This window comes from Cricetulus griseus, assembly GCF_003668045.3.
Source record: "Cricetulus griseus strain 17A/GY chromosome 1 unlocalized genomic scaffold, alternate assembly CriGri-PICRH-1.0 chr1_1, whole genome shotgun sequence".
NCBI lineage: Eukaryota > Metazoa > Chordata > Mammalia > Rodentia > Cricetidae > Cricetulus > Cricetulus griseus.
Genome location: NW_023276807.1, coordinates 152219879 through 152246520, shown reverse-complemented (window position 1 = coordinate 152246520; position 26642 = coordinate 152219879). Strand labels below are relative to the sequence as shown.

The window sequence follows — 26642 nt, the reverse complement described above, 5'->3', positions numbered from 1 at the left end:
GGAAATTTTCTTCTATCACTTTGTTGAAAATTTTATCTGTGTCATTACTCGGGGATTCTTCTCCATTAGCTATTCCTATAAATCAAAATGTTGATCTTTTTATAGCATCCCACATTTCCTACATGTACCTTTCCTGTGATTTTTATACATTCATATTCTCTGCTTATTTTGTCTAGAACCTCTAATTTATATTTAAGTAAATATTTTTTGCCTGAATCAGTATACTTGCCAGCATTTTTCCTTTCAATTTTCTAATTAGGTTATTAAACTTCTCAATTTCAACTTCATTTTGGTTTGAGTTCTTTTTACTGTTTATATCTTTTTATTTAATTCTGATTTCAAATCCTACATTGTATTCATGGCATCCCTAAGCCTTCTGTTTGTGATTTCTTGGGTACCATAAGAAGTTTCTTCTATTTAATTTCATTGAGCTGATCATTGAGTTATTTCTTTGGTTTCCATTAAACTCCTTGAATTCTTTCATGCTGGTTGTGAAGGTTATTTTAAATTCTGTATGGTATCTATATAAGTCTCATGGGAGAACATTTCTATATTTCTATAGGAGTCGCCGGTTTTTTTGAGGGAATACAGCCTTGGCCTTTCATATTGTTTGTATTTTATTATATGAGCTGGGCATATGGACTTTTGTAAGTTCTGTGTTTAATTTGGCCACAGAGGCTTTGATAGACTACAGTATGTAAGTCTGAGTTGGGCATGAGTATTGGAAATAGCTCATACATAGAATGAAGTCCCGTGGACATAGAAGGTTTAGTGCTGTTTAAAATTTGTCTTCAGATCCATGTCTGGAGTTTTAGGGTAGATCTGGATTTTTAGGAGGGATCGGGTTGAAAGAATAGTCAGGCATACTCACCCAGATATACTGCAAGAGAAAGTGTGTGGACACAGACTGGGCTAAGGGGTTGGAAGTGGCAGTTGGATGTTGGAGATGGGTCATGTGGGTCTGGGGTGGAGGCTGGAGAATGAGAATATGGCAAGCAGGGCTGTCTAGACATGTCCAGAGCACTGGATGTGGAACCCAGGTTAGATTCGTAGTGCATTAAGGAAGGATTTAGTAGAGTCTAGAGATAGATTACAGCACAAGATATGCATGACCTGGCTGGGTGGAGAGATTGAATATGGTGAATAAGGGATCTTTCTGTTATTTGTACTATAGTCTTTACATATAAGTCTTATTAGTGGATGACCCATGGTCCTGGTATTTCCAAGAGCCTATTTTCTCCATTCTCACTTAGGCTTCACCTTAATAGCATTATGCAATAGCCAACAGGACATCCTAGCATAGGCTCATATGCTACTACTCACATCCTGTCTGAGACCAGTAAATCCAGAAGAGGCCTTTATGATCATCTTGGTGTTGCATCTTTCATGTCTGTAAAACCACCACTATGTGAAAAATGCTTCCAATTTTTGAGGCAAGATAAATATGGTTGTATCAGGAGATGTGTTAACCCTAACTGAATCAATTTCTGGGATTTAGTTTCTGAGAATGAATGCCTTGTGTAGTAGTCTTAATTTGGGCTCTTTCTTTTCTAATTGCTTTGAGATTTCATGAGATAGAGCTTTCAATGGGTGAGTTAAGCCTTCAAAGCACTTTTTCAAGTTGGACTAGTACAAGGCACATGGTTTCTTTCTAATGGTGCTAACTTCTTCGGCAATTATAGTTGCCTTTTCAGTATCCTTCTCGTTGGCAACTTAAATATTTTCATATTCCTTTTCTTGACAATTTTCCCAATTATCATAACTATCTGCTATATCTCAGTGCAGATCTGAATTAAAGCAGTGAGCAGGAGTCATACCACATCCTAGGTGCAGTTTGTTTTAAATTTCTCCTGCCAAAAAATCAACCTTAAACTTTTTAATTTGTCTCAATCAGCTTCCCAGGACAGCACAGAATGCAGCCAGATTCTTTTCCAAAACATAACTTAAATGACCTATAATCCAGCTACCCATAGAGTCTTCCTTCCTTTCTGATTTTTCATGAGTCAAACCTCAGTTGTTTACATTTTCCATATGTTACATTCTTCCTGATTCCTTCTACAACAGCCCTGTAGCGTATTAAGCTCTACTTCTGGCATTCAGATCTAATCCCTCCATATTCCTGATGAAAATCAGTTCCTACACACCTATTCTGAGACTTATTACAAGACTAGTTTTACTTCCGGGTGCAATTTTTGCATTAGATACATTTCTTGGTGCTGTGATATTCTCATGTCAATAACACACATTCACTCAGGATTTCATTTTATCCCCACAAATAATAATGTCATTGTCTCTTCTGAATAAGCTGTGTGTGTGTGTTGCGATTGTATGCTTATAAAACCTATTACTGTATTAACCCAAGTCTGTATACAAGGAAAGCAGTGAAAATTTGAAGATATGAATAATTCTCCCAGTATTAGTCATTATTTAAATTTTGCTTAAAATTTTTCATTTTTTATAGACAAAGCACTAATATAAATCTACCCAAAGAAATACCCTTCCTGGGTTCTTTCTACATCATACCTAAAATCTTTTAACAAAGCAATAAAACTTCTTCCTATTAAGGAAGAAGATGAGTATTAATTCTAGTTAGCCAACAGTTTTTTGGATTACAGTTTTGCTAATGATATTGGAGAGATGGTTCAAAAATTTGCCATATATTTTAGGCAATATTTTGTCCTGGCCCATGTTTCCTGATAATTCATAATATGTCATGGTAAGTAGACGATCTGTTAGCAGAGCATGACTATATATGCCAATAGTCTGAGACATAACCATAGCTATTTTCCATGAGTTCCAATCTGTATATATAACTCACCAGTCCAAATCCCAAGTAATGAGAATATGGCCATCAGATATGGAAGGCTATAAGAAGTCCTATGTATTAGACATTTCCTTAACTTCAAAAGAGTCACTTCTACTCTTTTGATTTTTGGTCAATGTCCCCCAAATTTTGGTTGAGCTGATTTTATGTAAATTACATAAAATCATCTCCAATGTCAATAATATTTATGGTACACCTGTCAAAACTGATCAGATGTTAGACTCAGAAGATGCCCCAATAGAGGTATAGCATTAGACTGGGAATTTTGGGTCATATTTTATTTGGTGTAAAGAAAGAAAGACATACAGGAAGACATATAAAGAAAACAATATATATACATATATATATATATATATATATGTTTAAAGAACAATATATATATATTTAAAGAAAAAGAGGCACTATTTTAAAATTAAATTCCTCATTTTAATAATGAATAAGTTTGTAGAATTTTCTCTTAACTCAAAGAGGGCAGCAGTCTTAACCATTTATTTACACTAGTAATAGAGATGACATGATATAAACTCTCAGAAATCACAAAATTTACATATGGATAACCTTATGTAAAAAAAGGAAACCAGTCCTGGCATATGTCAAGAAGTTAGCTCTTGACATAGCAGCCTAATACTTTGTTTAGTTTCAAAATCTATGTTAAAATGTAATGTCCAATGTTAAAGGAAAACACTTTCATCATTTATAACATACTTAACTTCATTATAATGGTCAGAGTTTGTAGTTATATGACACACTATCTTATGGTTTTCTAACCATACTAATCTGTACTTTGGTACTGTAATAGACTTTGTGGCTTGCTTTGATTTTACCTTTTGCTTTTACTCTTAATTTCTCCACCACATATTTGCTCATCATGGTGGTGCCTGCCCTACCCAGGTCCAGGGCCCTCCTTTGTTTGAGTTTTTCAAAAATTTTCACTGTTAATTGATGAAGGTGAGGGTTTATTTTACATCATGGCTCTCTGCACTTCACTGAGGAAAAGTAGGTGAGGAGTTAAAGGCAGGAATCAGGAGACAGCCCTGAGGCAGATACTGCGGAGGAACTCTGCTTACTAAATTATTCCTTACAGTTTGCTCATCCCTTTTCTTTCTATCATGTTTTTTATTTGGGATTATAATATAATTCCATTATCTCTCTTCCCTTTCCTCTATCCAAGGAAGGTGTTCCTTGATCAAGTAATCAGTGAATATTTAGAAGGCAGATCATTAATTAAAATGATGCTGAAATTTAGTTCATGTAGTACATTGTCAAAGAGCTCTACTCATTCTTCATTTTCTTTCCTGTCTTTACAAACTTTTGATAAATGAATAAGCAGGATTTTATGACAAGAAAAGTTATGACTGCCACCCAGGCCAGTAGGAATCCAATCACATCCAGAGAGTAGTACTGGTACCAGGTGAGGTTGTATGCAAGTGGCCTCAGGTGCTTGGCCCCTTTGTGTCTCATGACAAACTCAATCCAGAAGACGGCTCTGTCCAGAGGCTTCATGGGCTGGTCATTGTGAATGGTTGATAACCACATTGCATTCTCTTTATAGCTGAAAGAAGTAAAATGGGATATCAGCTTATATAATGAATAAATATGCACATGTGTAATTTTCTTGTGTAGATAGTAAAGAAAATTACACAAACATATGAGGAAAATGAATTATATTTTATGTTCATGAATATGAAGATCTTCAGAGGTATATCTGAGCTCCTATAGCATGCAAGAATAATGTACTCACTCATATGTGGACCTGCTTTATAATACATAGTAGTGACTGTGCTTTATCAGAGCTGTTTTTAATGATGTTGCTCAGAATGGTTTCCTTCCAGATGATGACTGAGATGCTAATTTAAAAAAAATGGTGGCAAGTACCACAAGAGTAACAGAACTGTGCTGTTTTCTGGGATTTTGTTTTTTACATTTTTTGTTTGTTTTTTTTTTTAAATGGAGTGTGCTGGATGTGTCTACAATTTTGTTCAAATGACTGCAGAACCTGGAAAGCTGTTGCTGCTATTGATGCAGAACATACTGCTATTATTATTGGTATATATATATATATATATATATATATATATATATATATAATTTGAATTTTTGGAAACTTTAGCTGTGCTGTCAACTTTGGAAAAAAGTATCCCAGTTTACCATGTTGAGTTGCCATTGTACAGAAATTAACAGCCGTATTGGTCTAGAAATGTTGAACTTAATTTTTTCCATTTGTACAGGGGTAATGCACTGTATTAAATATGTTAGGTCTTATCTATGTGGGTTTGATTACAAAAACTAATAAAGTATTCTCTAAAAAAAGAATAAGCATCTAAAAAGAAAAATGAGAAGACCAAAAATTCCTAAAGTAGAATTTGGAGACAGCTAATCCTAAATACAAAATATCAAAATGAGATATTATTTGAGTAGATAAAACTTCATTTACCCATAAGCAATTATTAATAAACTTTGTTGTCAAAGCATATACTAGTGTCAGGATGTATAAGTAGAAAGAAAATCCCTCTCTAGTCTCCATTGTGATACATATCTGTGTAAAGCTTATAAACATTGAAATGATATTTCTAAAGAATGCTATCAATGAGTAGTGGTTATAATTACAAAACTGTCCTGGTTCTTGTTAATTAGCTATAATAGCTGTTTCCCATTGCTTTCATACATTTTCATGTAAGTTATCACCTAGTCAATGAAATTGATAGGAAATGTAACTTTCTTCTCTATGACTGTACTGGGAATTTTTATTGCTTATTCTTATTGTAAAGTAGATTCACAATAAAATTTGGGTACATATATATATATATATATATATATATATATATATATATATGTGTGTGTGTGTGTGTGTGTGTGTGTGTGTGTGTGTGTGTGTGTGTGTGTGTGTCCGTCTGTCTGTCTGTCTGTATTATGAGATCTGCTGGAGTTAAAGTTACAGATGTTGGTAATCACTTGACATGGGTGTTGTCCTCTGCTAGAGTAGACCTTAACTTACCCACTGAGTCATCTTTCAAGCTTAACTTTTGCTGTGATTGTTGATATTCACTTTTTGATATCATTGTAATTTTAGAAGTGAGAGCTGTAAAATTCCACACTGAAGTGTTGTAGCTGCCTTTGATTCTAATACTAAAATAATTATTGATGAGTATATAAAGAAGAAGGGTAACATAGAGAAATGAGTCATCAACCCTCTTGTCAGTTTGATGTAGCAGAAGTAGCAATTGTAGCCTGGCATTGGTGGTGTACAACTTTAATCCCAGCACTCAGGAGGCAGAGGCAGGCAGATCTCTGTGAGATCGAGCCCAGGCTGGTCTCCAGGGCGAGTGCTAGAATAGGCTCCAAAGCTACACAGAGAAACACTGTCTCGAAAGACCAAAAAAAAAAAAAAAAAGAAATAGCAACTTTAATAATGGTAATTTACTGTCTGACTATTTAAAAGCAAAATGAGAGATATTTCTTCTCATTAAATAATCTCCATCTCTTAGTATGCATATTACATTTTCTTAAAATTTGGCATGAAACGTATCTGATGGGGAAATGGGAAGAGGGAAGGCTCCATAGGGAAGGGAGAGGAGGTTATTAGCAAAGGACAGAAAATAATAAAGTAACAATATGGATGTCAGAAAAAGCCATAAATATTGTAATATTAACAATTTATCCAAATCCCCCATAACACATGTAATTCCAAATATAAATATACATATATAGTTAATTATCTTTTCTCATCTGGACTGATGGTGCTCCATCTAAAAGACAAAGATGACCTAACATAAACCCCAACACAAGACATGAGAAACCCTCTTTTAAGATGTTGGCCATGGCTGTCAAACAGACTCCCAAAATGCATAGCCTATTGATGCTGCTTATTCTCCATCGATAGAAGGTAACTTTCTATTGCTGAAAGAGAATGCAATTAAGAAACAGAACCTAGGGACCTTTGAGCTGGAACTCATTTGAAAACCCCTTACTAGAAAAATAACCTTCATAGAACATCACAGAAGAGAGGATTGAAAGATTTTTAAAAGCCAGAGAGGGTCAACATATTTGCTGTGAATTTGCATCTTTGATAAGCTCTAATCATGAAATGTCAGCAATATAGATATCTAAACAAGATCTTAATAATGGCGACACCAATAGTTATTCTCAACAACATAGTTCCCTAAACAAGATCTGAAAAAGGATGACAGCAATAGCCATGCTAACATGGAAAGAGATCAATCTCACACTGGTCAGAACTCTATACAAAATTATTACAGGAACTTAAGTAATGCTGAGAGTAGGAGAGAAATAGTCTTTTCTACAAAACAGCTTCCACATGGATTTTTTTAAATCAAAGAAAAATAATGATGGGCATATCCATTTTTCCTTCATTCTAATAGGTTTTCACTATATTAATTTGTCCTAAAACAGACTGCATATATAAACATTAATTCAAACACTTCGTTTTATATTAGTATCTATGTTATTTCAATGCAGAATATTACAACTCCTATAAAAGTTACATATCTCTTTTATAACATTCAAGTTTCTCTGTTGTAATGTTTTCCTAAAGCTTCTACATGTAATACATCTGGTACCACATATAACATTTTATTTTACTTCACTTATGAATACAAAGTTTTGTATTAACCTTAAATCTCTGATCAGTTACTTCACTAAAAGAATTGAAAAGAAAAATTGGCAAAAGCTGTTGACATATGTCTGTTGGCCAAGCAGTTTGGAGGATGAAGTAGTTACGTATTTAGGACGTGTCTGATTTACATAAGAAAGAAACATAAAGTGTAACATGCAAATAAAAAACAATAACAAAAGAGAGAAAAACCTATGACACAGAATCATGTCCTAAATTGTCTCTGTATCATTTTTGCCTTTAGGATAATTCTTGCCCTTTTGGCCTTCAGTAAAAAGCACAACGAATAATGAATAAATAAATAATGAATACACATTTTTAAAAGATTATACTCACGTAGGATTCTCTATGACTGCCTCCAGTGCATTGAGCAAATCGGACCTTGTTATTGTTCTGAAATTTAATGCAACAGCTGCTCCTTTGGCCACCATGTAGGCAATGTTATCATGTTGTTCTCCAAACAAAGGAATGCCAATCATAGGGATTCCAAAATGAATTGCCTCATAGATGCCATTAGCTCCACCATGAGTTACAAAGGCTTTGGTTTTTGGATGACCTTGAATAAGAGGAATTCAGATTAGCATTAATTAGCAGTCTCTTTTTTTAACCTTTATATTTTCTTTAAATTATAAAAAAGCTTGTTTTACATGTCAATCCCAGTTCCCTTTCCCTGCTCTCCTCCCCTGCCCCTCACTGACCCCCCTATCCCATTCTCTTTCTGTTCCCCAAGGAGGGTTAGGCCTTCCATGGGTATATCTTCAAAATCTGTCATATCAGTTGGAGCAGGGCCTAAGCCCTCCCTTGTGAGTCTAGGCTGAGAGAGTATCCCTCTATGTGGAATGGGCTCCCAAAGCCCATTCGTATACTAGGGATACTGATCAACTACCAGAGGCCTCATAGTAGTATTAGACATGAAGTGAGAAATGTGTACTATGAGGAATTGAAAGGATATTTTTCTACATGAAGATTTTTTTTAATAATTGGATTTATTAATTTAGTTTACATCATGACTGCAGTTTACCTTCCCTTCTCATCACAAGAAAATCTAAAGAAGATTCTTATACTCATAATCTCAGTATTAATGTTTTCCTATTCAGAGTCAGAATAAACTAAATGTAACGACAGATATCTTGCAAATTTACTTGTGAATTGAGACTTAAACTATGAAATACTGATTTCCAGTTGAACACCTGGATTACATGGTAGATAAGGAAAATTGAGTGTTAAAAAAAGACCAAGTGCATGTCAGATATTGTTATCTTAAATAAATAATATATTCACTAAATGTAATATAAAGGGTTTTGAAGTCAACTTGGATAGGATTGCTTTCCAGAGTCTTACCTAGAAGGTCATTCTGGGGGAGCCATTTGAAGATTCTTGTATTGGGTCCTAAGGTGTCTGGTGTTTTGCCATCAAATCTCCAAAGAACCTGTTAAAGGTTGGATAATCTTTATTTCTAGAGCCCAATTCAACATTATACAGGCTGAACAGGTTACATTTTGGAATTTAAATGTATATGCATTGTGTATATAACAACATTAATGAAAAAATAGATGCTATGAATTTGAAAAACAGCATGGATATGCGGAGATTTGGTGAGAGGAATAAAAAAAAATACGGCAAATTACTAATAATTTATATGTTATATAAATATATATTGATAGCTCTCCTAGTCTAGTTTCTATATTATATTTTAAATGCTTTACAGTTTACTTTTATTTTATTGTCCTATGCTATTTTTAATGAGTTTCAAGTTTCTGTCTTTATTAATTCATAACAAATATTCCTGATCTACAGTATTCTCTGGTCTGGAGTTCTTTGAAACAATGCCATAATATTGGTCAATGGGAATATGGAGTCAGTCATCTGACCCAACACAGGAGTAACCTTGCATAGTGTACTTTTGGAGCATGGTCCAGGAAAGGAGTCACATGAGGAGAATTCTGAGTGTTTGAGAGAACACTCTAAGAAAACAGGACGATAGTCTTGTGACCTCAATTTCTTCAAAACACAAGAATTTTTTGGAATGTATTTTCATCTTCCTTTCAGGTGTAGCAGACAGGGGAGTGTCTACTCCAGGTATAGCAGACAGTGGTGTGTGCTTTGTGTGCCTCTGTGGTGGTTGGAAAGAAAATGGCCTCCTAAGGAAGTGGCACTATTAGGAGGTGTGGCCTAGCTGGAGAAAGTGTGACACAGTGGGGGTGGGCCTTGAGGTCTCTTCTGCTCAAGCTTCCCTCTGTGTGTCTTTCAGTAGACTTCCTGTTGCCTGAAACTCTCAGCTCCAGCATCACATTTGCCTGTATGCTGCCGCATTCCCCTTCATGATGGTAATGGACCGAACATCCTGGAAATGTAAGTGGGCCACCACAATTAAATGTTTTCATTGAGTTGCCATGGTCATTATCTTTCTTCACAGCAATAAAAACCTACCTCAGACAGCTTCTATGGAAAAATATGTGTTCGTTTGTTTGTTTGTCATACATAGACTGTCCTTGTGATTGTATATGGTTTCAATTCAAGTTATCTTCACTCATATGCCCCTTCCTAATCCTCAGAGTATACATTGTCTGATAATAAAGTTGACTATCACATGAGCCTCATTTGTTGGCTCCATTCTCCCAAGATACACTCCCAAGATACACTTTGACTGGAGCTGTGACAAGTGGCTCCTGCACAGAGAACTGAACTTGGCTACATGATAGGAGAGTGGGGATCCTCACAGAAGGAGGTTATTGACTATAATGAGGCAGAAACCAGGGAAGACTTTGCCTATGTCAAGGCTTGTGCATCTTTATTATTATTTTTTTTGAAGAGAGGAGGACTGACTAGTATCAAAATCACAACTATTAGACTGCCTACAAATGGCTTGTGATCATAATCCCTAGTTTCCAGAAGAAGGCACTTTAGATGAAGTATGGGACAGAGTGTGAGTGAATATTGAAATGGCATATAAATAAGAGGAGAGGATTCCCATTCATTGTTGGGTCAATTAGGCATTGATTTGGACTGTGAATAAAATATGTAAGGAAGATACAAAGGTTATTAATCATGAGGAAGATTGGATAATTCCTTACATGAATATAAACTAGATGATCACATCTTAAAATGGGTAAAAGAGGCAAAAAAAGAGAAAGAGATGACTTTCCAGTGTAGGTAAAATCAAAGGTAAAAACAGCACCTGTGGCAACTACACAGGCGATAGCTCCCTTAGCTACCTTACTGGAAACCCCCTTAAATGTGTTTCCTGAGTTGTCTAAAGACAATCATGTAGCATGGGTTGAGAAATCTGATAATCAATCTAATCTAATCTTGAGTTCTCTCTACTTTTTGATGAGGAATTAGGAGAGCCTAAGAAAAAGCCAACTTTACAACTTAGACAAGCTAAGGCAGGGCAGGGAAAGGAATTAATTTACCAATTCCTCCATGGCCTACTGAACTGAACTTAGTATTTCCAGTGAAATTTTAATAAAATCAAAATATTCATCAGGGACTAGAAGTGGATGTAATGAAAGATTTTAAGAAGGCTTGTGCTTCATATGTACCTACTGCTCCATGTAGTTATTAACATCTTTTGACTTGAACAAAAATGTACAATAGTTTCCATATGATATTCATATAATTGTTAAAATAGTTCTTAGCTCTATCCAATTCCTTAAGTGTAAGATGCATCTTTCTGATAAAGTGCATAGAATATTTCTACAGCTAAGACTAGAAATGTCACATATAAAATGCTGATAACGACTGGTACTTGGGCATCAATAGATTGTCAGCTGCGTAATATGCCTCCTTCAGATCTCCCACACATTAGAGATGTAGCTGTCTATCATTGCTTGGATGAAAATTGATGTGGAGTATGACTTTGTGTCTTGTTACATAAAACATATACAAAATCCCACTGGACCTTATACTAATTTCATAGAAAGATTCAAACTAGCTATTGAATAACAAGTAAACGGGAAACAAATTCATGAGTTTTTAAAAACACTTAGCTTTTGACAACACAAGTCAAGAGTCATATGAATTGCCGGGTGTTGGTGGCACACACCTTTAGTTCCAGTGCTCGGGAGAGAGAGGCAGGTGGATTTCTGTGAGTATGAGACAAACCTGGTCTACAAGAGCTAGTTCCAGTACAGGCTCCAAAGCCACAGAGAAACCCTGTCTTGGGAAACCAAAAAAAATTAAAAAAGATTGCTATGAATTATTCAAGCCACAAAGAGAGATAAAAAGTGTTATGGACTTTCCAAATTTATGTAGAAAATAGAGATCTATAAACATAGAGCAAAATTAGCTGCTATAGAAATCTATGCTGTACAAAAACAGATGTTACAAAGTAGCCCCTTGAAGAAACATTATAAATTGTCCTTGTAATGACTGAATGCTCAGAATCAATGAGCTCCTGCCTTATGACCTCTATGCAAGAAAGGGTTAAGAAATGCTGGTCTAAATATGATAAGGATGGCAAAACATTGCCTGGCAACAATAACAGTGCCAATCAACATATAGGGAAACATATTAAGGGCCTGCCTAAAATTTCCACAAAATTTAAGGGTTTAAATCTAAAATGATAAAATTTATGCCAGCTTCATATATAATCAATCTATTCTTTTGTTACAGACTGTTACTCAAGGAAGTGCTGCTATTGATATTCCTTTCTCTAAAGTGTTGCTGTTTCCTCTCTTCACGATACTTTTAAGTTACATGATCCTTTTAAGTATTGGAGACCTATACTGCCTCAAACAGATTATTCATGAAAGGAATCATAGTTCATACAGGAATCATTGATGATGTTTATACTGGGGAAATTGCAGTCATGATCACAGTGCCTACTAAAGTGAGAGAAAAAATTGCAGTCATTGTTATTGCCTATATAGTCCTTTCACAAAGAAATGTGCATCATAAGGGAGACTTGAGTAGTACAAATAAGATTGCGGCCTTAAGCCCTTTACTAAAGGAAAATGATAAACCATTATTGGTTTTAAAAATAAGAAGAAAAATGTTTGTAGGATTTATTGGTTATGGAACTTATATTTCTATTATAACCATGGAAGAATGGCCACCCGAATGGTCTTGTTATGGGTGGTAAATTCCACCCTGTTATGAGCTCTAACAAGATTAAGCAGAATGTACAGGATTGCGATGTATGAGCCCAGACAGCATAATGGAAGTCCTCCAGCCAAATGTTACTCATGCTCTGATTAATCTTTGGGAAGAGACTTTTTAAAACAAGCTCATGCAGAAATCTATATTCCCACCACTAATGCTACCCATTCTTCACAATTACAATTGCTAATGGTAAGATTGGCTTATCAATAGGCAAAGGACTAGAAAAAGAGTTACAAGTGATTATGGGACCTAAATTTCCATGTGGACAAGAACATTAGCATGGCTTCGGTCTTTCAATGGGGCCAAAAACAACATAAAATCCAGCATCCCTATCGGGATACCTCAATAGCCTATTTCTAAAGAAAGGTATGGACTCTTCACAAGGTAGTCGGAAAACTGTGGAGAATGGGCACATAGAGCCTTCTTTTTCTCCCTTGAACCCTCCTGGTTTTATGATTAAAAAAGAATCTGGCAAACAGAGATCGTTGATTTATTTATGAAGTGTTTTGCCCCCTTATGACCAATGGGGGCTTTACAGCCTTGGTAAAAATTGGCCTTTAATAGTTTTGCATTTATGAAAGTTTGGTTTTATACTACACATATTCATCCAGATAGCAAGGTAATTTTTGGTGTTTCTGTTCCTTCATTCAATCATAAAGAATTTCATCTCTTATATCAGTGGACCGTGTTACCTCAAGGCATGACAAAATTCCCTATTATTTGTCAGTACAATGCAGGAAAAGGTTTTAGAGCCTCTGAGGGAGGCCTGCAGTAGAGCTTGTGTGTATTTAGGTTTCAAACCTGGAACAAATGGCTGAGGTGCCTATTTAACAATTCAAAGCTGAGCTATATGCCAGGGTTTCCCTGTATCTCTCAGGTCCTACTTGTTACAGGGCAATCCTAGCTGGAATACCTTGCACTGTGTCCTGAACTCTCCAGCCCAGGGGGCTGGGCTGCCCTTCCCAATATAATCCAACAATTTTGGTTACCCATTCCTTTTTGTATTTTTGACCTGGCTGCTTCAGTTGGGGCCCATCTCTCCTCTCTCCCTTCCCCTCTGTTCTGTCCTCACAAGGCATAGCTCAGTCTGGTCATGTCCACTCTGGACTCTCCCACATGTCCTTGTCCCTGCCTCTGGCTATCCTCTCTCATATATCTATAATAAACTTTCTCCTTCACCATGCCTAGAGGCAGACATGTCCTTTCCTTTCCTTTCCATTTATTTCTTCTTTTTTCAATACTATTAATTATATGGGTGATATCCTCTTAGTCACCCCCAAATAGAAAGAGCTACAATCCTTATATGGCATGACTCAGGATGTGTTATATAAAAAATGGGCTTATTATTACACTCGAAAACGTACAATGATAAGACACTGTATAATATCTGATGCAACTGGTTACTAGACCAATTACTAAGCCCACCCCCCCAAACGCAAATGCCCATAAGACAATACAATTTTAAAATACACAGTGACTTTCAAAAATTATTAAGGAATGTTAAGTATCTACTCACCACTTTAGAAATACCTAGTTATGCCCTAACCAATCTATTTAAAATGCCGAAAGAAGAGACAGCATTGGATAGCCCTTAATTTATCTTGAGAGGCAAAGGTAGAATTACAGGTATTTGAATCAAAACTAAAAGAGGTTTTTGAATATTGGCAGGATCCCTTGCTGCCTTGAAATTTACTTATTTTCCCGACTAAATTGTCTCCAAAGGTAGTGTAGCACTAAAAGATAAATGTGGATTAGAGTGGATTATTTACAGCAGAAGGGCCATAAAATACTAACTGCTTACCTTACTCTTATTGATCAGCAAGTATTCCAGGGCAGGACCCAATATCAACAATTATATGGATTTGATCCTTGCTGTATGACATTACCTCTTACTAATTATCAGTTTAAAAGGGAGTTACAGAACCCTATGGAATTTTACATTTCATTTATACATTACTTTGGAAGGACAGAAAACTGTTTTAATTTCCTTGTCAAATTCTCTTATTTCTTGGAGTGTGTTTTTACCCTCCTCCCAGGTGGAGCAGATAGGAATGTGTCTACTTCAGGTTAAGCACTACCACTTTGTATTGCTATCCTGACAATGTTTACACTGTCCTTTTTTGTTTTTGAATACAAGTCATACTGTATTTATTGATAATTGAGAAAATGGGAATAAACATTAGGTCCAAAACATTCGATATCATATTCTGTAAAAATTCAAACACTAGTAACACTGGTAGTTAAATGAAAGTAATTATAAATAAAATTTCAATATTCTGTCCCATAAAACATACAGAAAATTATGCAGCAATGTTGAATTGGATGGCTACCAGTAAACTTACCCTGGCACAAGTATTCACACTTTCAATATTTATGCCTTCTATTATTGTCAAATTTATCCTATATCCTTTTAATCCATGATTTCAGTGTCATCCTGATAGATATACTGCTGCAGCTGAAGATTGTTTCCAACAGTCTTTTTGGGAATAACTATTTTATTTCTTGGTAGAATGGCTTTAACATGACAATGATCATAAGGCTGAGTAATGCCACTCATCTAACTATGAATAGCTTCAACATATGTTAAAAGTTTCCTTCCACTACTCACATTATAAAGCATCTTATCTTTGTATGAGTATAGGGACAGTAATTCCCATTGAGTTGGTCTCTTTCATGAATTTTCAGATGTGCTCTAAGTTTTGAGCTTCTTTTTTTCTCCATTTTTATTTAAATTAGAAACAAAATGGAAAAAACAAGATATTCTACAGCAAAACCAGATTTAAACTATAGGTAACCACGAATCCAACCCTACAGAAAGTACTAGATGGGATAGCTCCAACCTAAGGAAGTTAGCTACACTCACAAAAACATAGGCAACAGATAATCCCACTTTACCAAAAGCCAAAAGAACAAGCAGAGTAAATCCACACACAATAACACTACCAAAAACAAAACAAAACAAACAAGAATAAGCACTAAATGGTCCTTAATTTCCCTCAATATTGATGGTCTTAATTGGCCTATAAAAAGACACAGGCTAACAGAATGGTTATGAGGACAAATCCATCCTTCTGCTGCATACAAGAAACACATCTCAACTCAAAGACAGACATTACCTCAGAGTAAAGAGTTGGGATAAGACATTTCAATCAAATGGACCAAAGAAACAAGCTGGGGTAGCTATCTTAGTATCTACCAAATTAGACTTCAAACTAAAATCAACCAAAAGAGATGAAGAAGGTCATTTCCCATATTCATCACAGGAAAAAAATCCATCAGGAAGAAGTCTCAATTCTAAACATCTATGCACCAATGTTCATGAAAGAAACATAATTAAAACTCAAATTGCAAATAAGACCTCACACAGTTATAGTGGGAGACTTTAACACCCCACTCTCACCACTGGACAGGACCACCAGGCAGAAACTTAACAAAGAGACAAAGGAACTAACAGAAATTATGATCCAATTGGGATTAACAGACATCTATAGAACATTCCATCCAAACACATGAGAATATGCATTCTTTTCCATACCACATGGAACCTTCTCTAAAATCAGCCACAAACTCGGCAACATAGCAAACCTCCACAGATACCAAAAAATTTGAATAATCCCCTGTGTCTTATCAGACCACCACGCTTTAAAGTTACAATTCAAGAACAATACAAATTGCAGAAAACCTACCAACTTATGGAAATTGAACAACTTGCAGTTGCACCATTCCTGGGTTAATGAAGAAATAAATAAAGAAATTAAACTGTTATTTTCACGCCTCTGTGGGAAAGCATGTTTTTGCCACATACACACAGCTTGTCATTATGATAGCATATAGCTTGAATTTGTATGATCTTTATTCATGACCTTTCTTAACCCTCAGAGTGTACATTGTCTGATTCTCTGAATAAACTTGGCTATTGCATGAGACTTAATCTGCCTCATTTATCAGCTCCATTCTCCCAAGTCCCACTGTCTCCAGAGCTGTGACAGTTTAGGCTTTAAAACAGGAGAGTAAACCTGCTGTATCAAGTTCACCCCAAAAGACGTATGTTGTTTGTAGATCAATGCTGTGGACAAAAAGTCTCAGAACATGCCTGAATTATCTGCACATTGGAATTCCAACTGCTGTCAATTATGACTATGACCACACTGAGTGAAATTGACATTACTTTTTTTTCTGATTCTTTGGGCATTTCATATAATGTGCTTTTATCACATTCACTACCTACCAGTCTTTCTTAAATCACCACCTTCATTTTCCACAGCTTGGTGTCCGTAAAAAAGAACACTGATGGGCTGGAGTGGGCACTGGGGACAGGGCAACTGTAACTTCGGTAGGCTGGCCGGAGTTTCTCATACAGCAGATCCTGTTGACTGAAGTTCAATCCCTGAGGATGACCTGAGGTAGAGTGTCCAAGGGAGTTCATGCACACCCAGAGCAGTATTTTCAGTTTAGAAAATTTGACAGATGACATCTTCTATTGGCCTGTTTGGAGCTGCCTGAGGCCTGAGGACTGTGCATTGGGGATCCCATCCAGGTGGTTTGGCTCACCCAGGACTGTCAAGGCCCGGTACTAGTGCCACCTGCACCCATAAGTGGAGAAGAGCCATTTTGAGTATTGGACCTGCTTGCACCCACCAGAAGGGAACCTTGGACCATACCTTCCAGGAGATGAAGAAACTCCTCCTGCACCCACTTGAAGAAGGGATGGAAGAAGACAATATAAAAACACATTCAAAAACAGAAAAACCAAAATGATACCACCAGAATCCAGGGACTCTACACTAAGAACACACTAACATCCTAACACAGATGAAGCAGACACTTAAAAACATGTTCATGAAAATGATAGAGGCCCTCAGAAAGGATATGAGAAAATCCCTTAAAGAAATGGAAGAAAAAATAAACCCAAAAGCACAAGAAATCAACCAATCTCTTAAGAAAGCAAGGAAAGGCAAGAAAACGCAATCAGACAGATGAAGGAAATAATTCAAACAGTTCAAGACATGAAAACTGAAATAGAGACAATAAAGAAAACACAAACTGAGGGGATGCTTGAAACAGAAAAGCTGGGTAAACATTCAGGAACTACAGATGTAATCATAACCAACAAAATATAACAGATGAAATAGAGAATCTCAGGTGCTGAAGATACACTAGGAGAAATAGATTTTTCGACCACAGAAAATCTTAAGTCATACAAATCCCTAACACAAAATATCCAGGAAATATGGGACACTGTGAAGAGGTCAAACCTAGAAATAATAGTTATAGAAGAAGGTGAAAAAACCCACCTCAAAGGTGCAGAAAACATGTTTAACAAAATCATGGAAGAAAACTTTCCCAACCTAAAGAGAGACATGGCAATGAAAGTACAAGAAGCTTGCAGAACACCAAATAGAGTGGACCACAAAAAATATCCTCACCACATAATAATCAAAAACCCCAAACATACAGAATAAAGGAAGAATATTAAGACCAGCTAAGGAAAAAGGCCAAGTAACATAAAGGCAAACCTATCAGAATCAGATCTGACTTCTCCATGGAGACTCTGAAAGCCAGAAGGTCCTGAATAGATAATCTACCAACACTAAGAGACCATGGATGCCATCCCAGACAACTATACCCAGAAAAGCTTTCAATCACTATAGATGGAGAAAACAAGATATTCCATGACAAAATCAGATATAATCAATACATATTCACTAATCCAGCCCTACAGAAAGATCTGGAAGGAAAACTCCAACCCAATGAAGATAACTACACTCAAAAAACATAGGCAATAGATAAGCAAACTTTACCAAACACAAAAAAGTGGGGAAGTCCACACACAATTCCACCACCACCAACAAATCCAAAACAAAGAAGAATGAACAATCAATGGCCATTAATACCCCTCAATATTAGTGGTCTTAAATTGCTTATAAAAAGACACAGGATAGCTTCTGTTGGTTCCTTGCAATGAGGCAGGCATCTGAAGTTAGCCTATGTGTTTTTGATTGTTCATTCTTCTTTGTATTGGATTTGTTGTTGGTGGTGGATTTGTGTGTGGATTTCCACCCCTTTTTACTTTTGGCTATTGGTAAAGCTAGTTGGACTGTGCTTTATGGCTCTGGATGTGCTTTACAGATAAGTACACAACAATGAAGTGCAGAACATAGCAACTGCCCTGGGAGGGCCTATAGGCCATAACAACTAGAAGACCAATCAACACAAGGCAGGTCCTCCAAGACTGGAGATGCACCAATCCTGAGCCTGTGCATACCCCTGGACACTCCCCTTATGCTATAAGATCTCTGTCCTGTGGTTTCTCAGGGTCTTTTCCCAGCCATCCACTGTGGTGGATAGATGAAAGGTTGAGCTAATGGAGTTAGCTCATTAAACAACTGCGATAAAAGTCTCATTGCTTTTGCATCAGAAAAAAGGCACAGGCTAACAGAATGGATATGGAGACAGAATCCACTCTTCTGCTGCATATAAAAAACACACCTGAACTTCAGAGAACGGTGGTACCTCAGAGTTAAGGATTAGTAAAAGATTTTCCAATGTAATGGACCCAAGAAACAAATGAGGTAGCAATCCTAATAACTAACAAATTAGACATTAAACTGAAATCAATCAAAAGAGATGAAGGAGTTCATTTCATATTAATCACACGAGAAATCCATCAGGATGAAGTCTCAATTCTGAAATCTATACCCCAAATCCAAAGGCATCCACTTTCATAAAAGAAACATTACTAAAACTCAAATCACACATCAAACCTCACAGACTTAGAGTTGCAGACTTCAACACCCCACTCTCCCTACTATACAGGATCACCAGACAGAAACTTAACAAAGAAACAAAGGAACTAATAGAATTTATGACCCAGTTGGGTTTAATGGATATCTATAGACCATTCCATCCAAACACAAAAGAATATACCTTGTATTCAGTGCCACAAGGAACCTTCTTTAAAATTGACCACATTCTTGGCAACATAGCAAACCTCAACAGGTATAAAAAATGGAATTGCACCCTGTATCTTATCAGAACACCATGCTTTAAAGTTAGAATTCAACAACACAAATTGCAGAAAACCTACAAACTCATGGAAATTGAACAATGCATAATTGCACCATTTCTGGGTCAAGGAAGAAATAAAGTAATTAAAGATTTCAGACAATTCAATGAGAATGAAGACACAACATACCCAAACTTATGGGGCATATTGAATTCAGTGCTAACAGGATAGTTCATGGCACTAAGTGCCAACATGAAGAAACTGGAGAATAGTCATACTAGAGAATTGACAGCACAACAGAAAGCTTTAGAACAAAAAGAAGCAAACTCACCCAGGAGGGGTAGACAGCAAAAAATAGTGAAATTGAGACCTGAGATCAATAAAATAAAATCAAGGAAAACAATGCAAAGAATCAATGAAACAAAGATTTGGTTCTTTGAGAACATCAACAAGATAAACAAAACCTTTATCCAAACTAACCAAAAGACACAGAGAGAGAGCATGCCAATTAGCAAAATCAGAAATGAAAAGGGGGAATAACAATGAACACTGAGCAAATCCAGAGAATCATTAGGCCATCCTTTGAAAACATGTTCTCCACAAAATCAAGAACTTAAGGAAATGAACAATTTTCTGGATATGTATCATTTACCAAAATTATATCAAGAACAGATAAGCAATTTAAATAGAGATATAACCCCTACTAAAATAGAAGCAGTCATCAAAAGTCTCCCAACCAAAAAAAAGGCAAGGGCTAGATGGCTTTAATGCAGATTTCTATTAGAAATTCAAAGAACAGCTAATACCAATGCTTCTCAAATTATTCCATACAATAGAAGCTGAAGGGTGATTCCTAACTCTGTCCGAGGCTACTATAACCTTGGTACCCAAGCCACATAAAGACACCATTAAGAAAGAGAACTACAGACCAATATCCCTCATGAATATTGATACTCAATAAAATACTGACAAATCAAATCCAAGAACACATCAGAAAAATCCATCCACCATCATCAAGTAGGCTTCACTGCAGGGATGAAGGGATGTTTCAACATAGGAAATGTAATCTATCATATAAACAAACTGAGAAAGAAAAACCACATGATCATCTCACTAGATAGTGAAAAAGCTTTTGAGAAAATACAACACCCCTTCATGATAAAGGTCTTGGAGACAACAGGAATAATAAGAACATACCTAAACATAATAAACACAATATATAACAAACTAACAGCCAACATCAAACCTAATTAAATGAAACTGACGCGATTCCTCTAAAATCAAGAACAAGACAAGGGTGTCCACTCTCTCCATATCTCTTTAATATTTTACTTGAAGTTTTAGATAGAGCAATAAGACAACAAAAGGAGATCAAGGAAATACAAATTGGAAAAGAAGAGTCAAACATTTGCTATTTGCATTTGGTATGATAGTTTACACAAGTGACCAGAAAAACCCTACCAGGGAACTCCCACAGCTAATAAACCCCTTCAGCAAAGTGGCAGGATACAAGATTAACTAAAAAATCAGTAGCCCTACTGACAAATATTTTTCTGATATCTCTCCTGTTGGAGACAGAATCATATTGTTTGTTCAGTTTTTTTTCTGCTTCTGGCCCACAGGAATTCTCCCTTTTCTGCCTTCCATCTCTGAAGGGAGTATTGGCATTACAGACACTATACCTGACTTAATACCTGAGCTGATCACACTGCACTGAAAACATATAACATACTAAGCCATTTCTGTAGCTCAGAATTTCCTTGAATGTGGCAAATGATGTTCGCATGTAGTAGATGCTCCATTTTATGAGGTTTGTCAGTGAGTTCTAAAATTATAACCATATCTGGGGTCTGGATTGGAACTGACTTAATGAGTATATTAATCCCAGCAAGGATTCTTTGAGAATGTTGTAAATAATTTGCTGTCCACAAATGGTTTTTGAAAAATATCCCCAAATCTAATGACACTACTTTACATCCTACTGATTGGTATGTAGTCCTTATGACAAAATGCAATGGTTTTACTGCAGAGGTCAGAATGGTCTGAGACAGAAAAACCAGTTCCAAGTCCAGGCCAATTATGGGTGCTAGTGGTAGAATTCTCAGACAAATTTCATTAAATGAACCATTATCCACATGGCTACCATGGATTTGCTATATGATTGACAAAATTAACTATAGCATCAGAAAATTAATTGAGGTGATTAAAGAGAGACTGTTCCACTACAAAATTATAAAATGTTCACAAGCATTCCAATCTAATCCATAGAAAATTAATTTGTAGTATGCTATATGAAGTGAGTCACCTGATACTTTTTAAACTTTAGATTCCTTTGGACTGTTTCTTTTTTCACTTTTCTTCCTTGAGTGGTAGGACTTTCACTCTGACTGATTCCAAGCAAGCTCTGTGTTTCTTCATTTAGAGGCACAGACGTAACAATGAGGGTAGCACCCATCTCTGTATTTTCTTTATACATTTCCAATACAAATATTGGCAAGGCAGTTCAGAACATAGTTTTTTCTTTTAATTCTCTTTTTCTCAATTAGCCAAAAGTGTGATTTGATTGAGAGTGGTGAGCCTTGGACTCCCTTCCTTTAAAAGATTCTCTCACTGCACTCTGAACAGGCCTACTCTAAAATTAGGATGCAGAGTCATGGTACATTTGAAACCTTTTCAATACTTGCTTACTGTTATTCTGTAGAAATAGTAAATAACCCCCTGAAAAATCTAATGTATGCAGTGACTTTAAATAATTAACAAATAGAAAAAGTGTCACTGAAGAATTTGGCTATGTCTATATACTCTTGATAGGAATGCCATTATCATGCCAGCATTTCAGAATGTGTGCACAGTGATCACAGTACTTATATCCAAGTTACTCTCAGTCAAAGGCACCTTCTGCGGTATTGTAGCATCTGCTATGAATATCTGTTTCTAAGGCAAATTAGAGCATACTTAAAACTTTACTTTCACAAGTCCTTTCTATAATCAGACCTTTCAAGGACTTTGACAGACTTAATATACAGTTACCTCCCATGGAGCACTTTACCTCACCTTTTGTGGAATCTGGGCAAGGGCCCATGCAATTGTGTTGGCCTTTTCTTCTGTCATGTTGCTGACCATTGACCCCAGAGAAAACACCACAACACCATGTTCTCCAGAACTCTGGACAAAGTCTTCCATTTCCTGTGAAGAGAATTTGCTTCATGACAAAATACCAATTGTTGAGAACTCACTTATGATACCTTTATGAAAAAACTAGGAGAATAGAAATTAAGGTGCTCCTAGGAATTTTTAGAGTAGTGTTTTTAAAACATACATACAGAAGACAAAACTGCCAGTGTCAAAGACTTTGTACTCACACATTGTGCAACGAACATTTTAATTACTTTCCTCTGGCAAAATTAAAACTCAGGAGTCCCAGCATACTTTATAAAGTATTCATAAAATTGTAGCTTCATTTACAAGTTTTCACCCTACAGGAAATGTGATATTTTTCCCTTGCTATTTTATTTTTCTCCTATAATGATTGGTTAAATATTACTAACTCATGTTTGATGAAATAATATCTATGCTGTAGTATTTATATATCTAGTAGTTAATATAAACTTCCTACTATGATTAATAAAATGCTTTGGTTCTTTTTGAAGTATTCATAACTGCATGGCAAACATATACCACATAATAATATTCTGAAATTGTGTTTAAATAAGGTATTTTCAGAGATGACCTTCACGATCACTGGTTGGACAGAAGCTATATCCTTGTTTCTCTGGATATCAAACAATTACCTCAGATACATGTTAGTCACATCTTTTGATGATTGATAGTTTCTGAAGTGATGAGTTTAACTGAATTAATTTCTTTGTTTTTTCGCATGTGTTTATATGTTTGCATGCATGTGTGCACAAGTGTGCTTCTGTGAGTGTGAGTGTGTGTGTGTGTGTGTGTGTGTGTGTGTGTGTGTGTGTATGTGATGTATTGGGGGTCCTGGGGAGGTTTTCTGCCTTAGTTTTAGCACATAGGTGCCAAAAGTTAAAATATGATGCCTTTCTCTATCAATCTTAAATATAGTTGTAGAGGCTCTCATCCTGAAGAGAAATGTTACAATTTTTACCAGATTGTGGCCAGCAAGCTCCCAGTATCAATCCTTTTCTGCATCCTAAGTACCAATGTCATAGTACTGTGTGGGACACCCAATTTTTTAATGGGTGTTGGGATTCAAACTTACATCCTCATAGTTGTTTGGTAAGGACTTTACCCAATGGCTAACCACCCAAGTACCATAACTGACTTCATTTAACTCACTGATGTGAATATTTCCCAGGTCTATCCTGTTCATTCCTGACTTTATTGACCCCATAGTTAGCAGGATGTTTAATTCCACTTCCTCTATATCTCTATCACTGGGATCAAAATGTAATGAAAGGTGTAGAATCATCTTTAACAAAGATTAAATTGAATGGAAAAGAGATTAAAAAAAATGTATTTACCTTAGGCAAGGGATTGGCAGGTTTGCAGTGGAGTCCTCCAACATATTCAACATTTGGTAAGGTTGGACGAGGAAACTCCAAATCCCAGTAGGAGCGAATGAGCCACATTTCTGCTTTGCCTATTGTCTCAGCTAAGGTAGTGTGCTTTCCTAGATGGAGAATAGGAGCAAATGAGAAACTGAAAAATTGCCAGGATTGTCATCAGAATACAAAATATATATTTTCTTAAAAATGATGGAAGAATTTATTTTTGGTGCAGAACAAGAGCATTTAAAAACCAATGTTCATTAATATGTAACATAATTTGCATGTGCAATTGATATATAAATGTCAACTTGGCCTTATTTTTAAAGTAAATGGTAAGAATTATCATTTCCTCAGTAATTTGAGATATTAAATAGTTATTGAAATAACCACTAATTTAATAGCACTTATAAAAATTATCACAACACTTTCAGAAATTATGATAGTAGAAATTTTTGCCCAATCTTAACTATGCATATTTTTAAGTGAAAAAAACCATGACTTCAGAATGTACAGACTGAGTGCACATGCACCCATACTTCTGTAGTGTTTAAATAATGGATGCTAGGAAAGTACACAATAAAGGAACTTGGTATTAATAGCAACTACAGTTCCATTTTTAAGCCTGTAAACTAACATAGTATCTTTCAAATGTAAGGTAACACTTAAGAATATACAGAGGAAATACTTTATGATTTATCCGTGTTTTTTTTTTTTTTGTGTGTGTGTGTGTGTGTGTGTGTGTGTGTGTGTGTGTGTGCTAAGTTTATCAGTCAATTTTGAGCCTCTGTACCTGGGTGGGTGTTACTAACAGAACTCAGGCACTCCACCAGAACGGAAAACACTCTTAACTATTTGGTCCTGTTTTCAGACACCACAATTTAATTTTAAATTAAGAAGGTTGCCTATGCAAGAGAAAACAATTTCTTCAGTATTATATACATATTAAAACTATAAAATATGCCATCCTTTTATCTACATTAGCCAGGATTTGATTAAGAGCTAGTGATTTATTAAAATAGATAAAAATTATAGTAAAATGAGTAAAAATCACTTAGGGAAAGTCTTCTGGCATCTCTTTGCAATGGTATACCTCACCAGAATGTCCTGTATCAGAACTGCTCTGCTTCTATTTGATCAATAATATGAGCTTTTACAGGTTTTTGAGTTTGGTAGCTAATATCAGATTATATTTGATCACCTATAAAAGACAACTCTCACTTTGTATTTCAAGGACATACAATATATTTAAATACTTGTGAAATTTTGTTCACTGAGATACAGATAAGAAACATAACTTACCCAAAGTTTCACTGTAAAACTGATCCCATTTCTTTTTATTAAATAACTGGAACCAAAAGTCAAAATAAAGCATACATATCATATTTCTTACCCTCTCCATGAATGTCATTTTACCCCCTAGTCCTGACAAAATTATAGGTACATAAGAGGGAGGGACTAGCAATCCTCCACTGTACTTTTCCATTGTATAGCCAGGAGAAAAGCGAAGACTGTATAGAAAAGGGATCTGGAGCAGTTCAGCTATCAACTCCCCACAGGGAGCAATGGCATCCGAGAAAAGGACATCAAACTTGGATTTCTGTAGTTTTTTCATCAGTTGTTTGTTTGAAACTGTGTCTTTACAAAGACTTAGATAACTGTCAGAATATCTCTCACACACATTCTGTAGCAAAGGAGAGTGTGATAAACCTGAATCTCTTGGTATCTCATAAATCCATTTATTCACAAACAATAGAAAAACCTCATCCAGATCATCTTTACTGAGAGATGTAGGAAAACTCTCAAACTTCAGGTCAGGTGACTTTTGGGGATCAAGAAAGATGGAAGCTGAAGGTCTCAGAACTGTTACTTCATGACCCCTCTGTGCAAGTTCATCCAGTATAATCTTTAGATTCAGCCAGTGACTGTATTCCATTGGCCACACCAACACCTTCCCACAATTCCCAGATCTGAAGCAGCAAGTCATCTGCAGCAGGAGCAGTAGAAGAGGCATCCACTTCACAGGCATCCTGGAAAATCAAAGTCCTCTGTTCACAGTGTGTTCCCTTCTGTCATGGCTTATCCTGATATCTAAGAAGAAAAAAAAGCATGAGTTAAAATATAACCTGAGTTAGTCAAAGCAAATACACTAAATGACCACATTGAACTTGTGAGCTGAATGGAGATAGTAAAAGCAAATATTAATTATTTCATATTGCATACAGGTGTTTAATGTCACATACTTTGTAATGAAGCAAATATAGGAGTCAATGTCTTGTTTGCATAACTCTTCTGTTTCTAAGATATTTGGATAGTAGCAAGAACACTGGTTAGCAAGAGGTTACTCTGAAATTTCTTCTCAACACAGAACCCAAAATGTAATAATTGCACAGCTTATAAGTCTTTTATGGATATCAATATCCAGAATTTTTGTGAGAATGTTGCCTAACATATCCACTTACATATGATTTCTAAAATAGTTTAACAGTGCCTAACTTACCTGACTGACAGAAACCTTGGGGGGCAGGTAGGCACATGTATACCTTACACATGTATCTTCGG

General features: G+C 35.9%; 1 protein-coding gene across 4 annotated transcripts in view; it reads right to left on the bottom strand.

Moving 5' to 3' along the window:
• Positions 1-26109, bottom strand: part of LOC100772229 (UDP-glucuronosyltransferase 2B17-like) — a 33701-nt gene extending 7592 nt beyond the window's left edge. The window contains exons 1-6 of one of the 4 annotated variants that reach the window (XM_027391615.2): positions 25383-26109; positions 24057-24205; positions 22618-22749; positions 8796-8883; positions 7791-8010; positions 4097-4376 (exon numbers count right to left, since the gene is read on the bottom strand). In XM_027391615.2, coding sequence (XP_027247416.1) covers positions 4097-4376; positions 7791-8010; positions 8796-8883; positions 22618-22749; positions 24057-24205; positions 25383-26109 — 1596 coding nt within the window. Of the gene's footprint in view, positions 1-4096; positions 4377-7790; positions 8011-8795; positions 8884-22617; positions 22750-24056; positions 24206-25382 lie in introns of those variants that run through there. The other 3 variants (XM_035453261.1, XM_035453260.1, XM_035453262.1) reach the window with 3 other exon arrangements.
• Between the last annotated feature and the right edge of the window lie 533 nt (positions 26110-26642).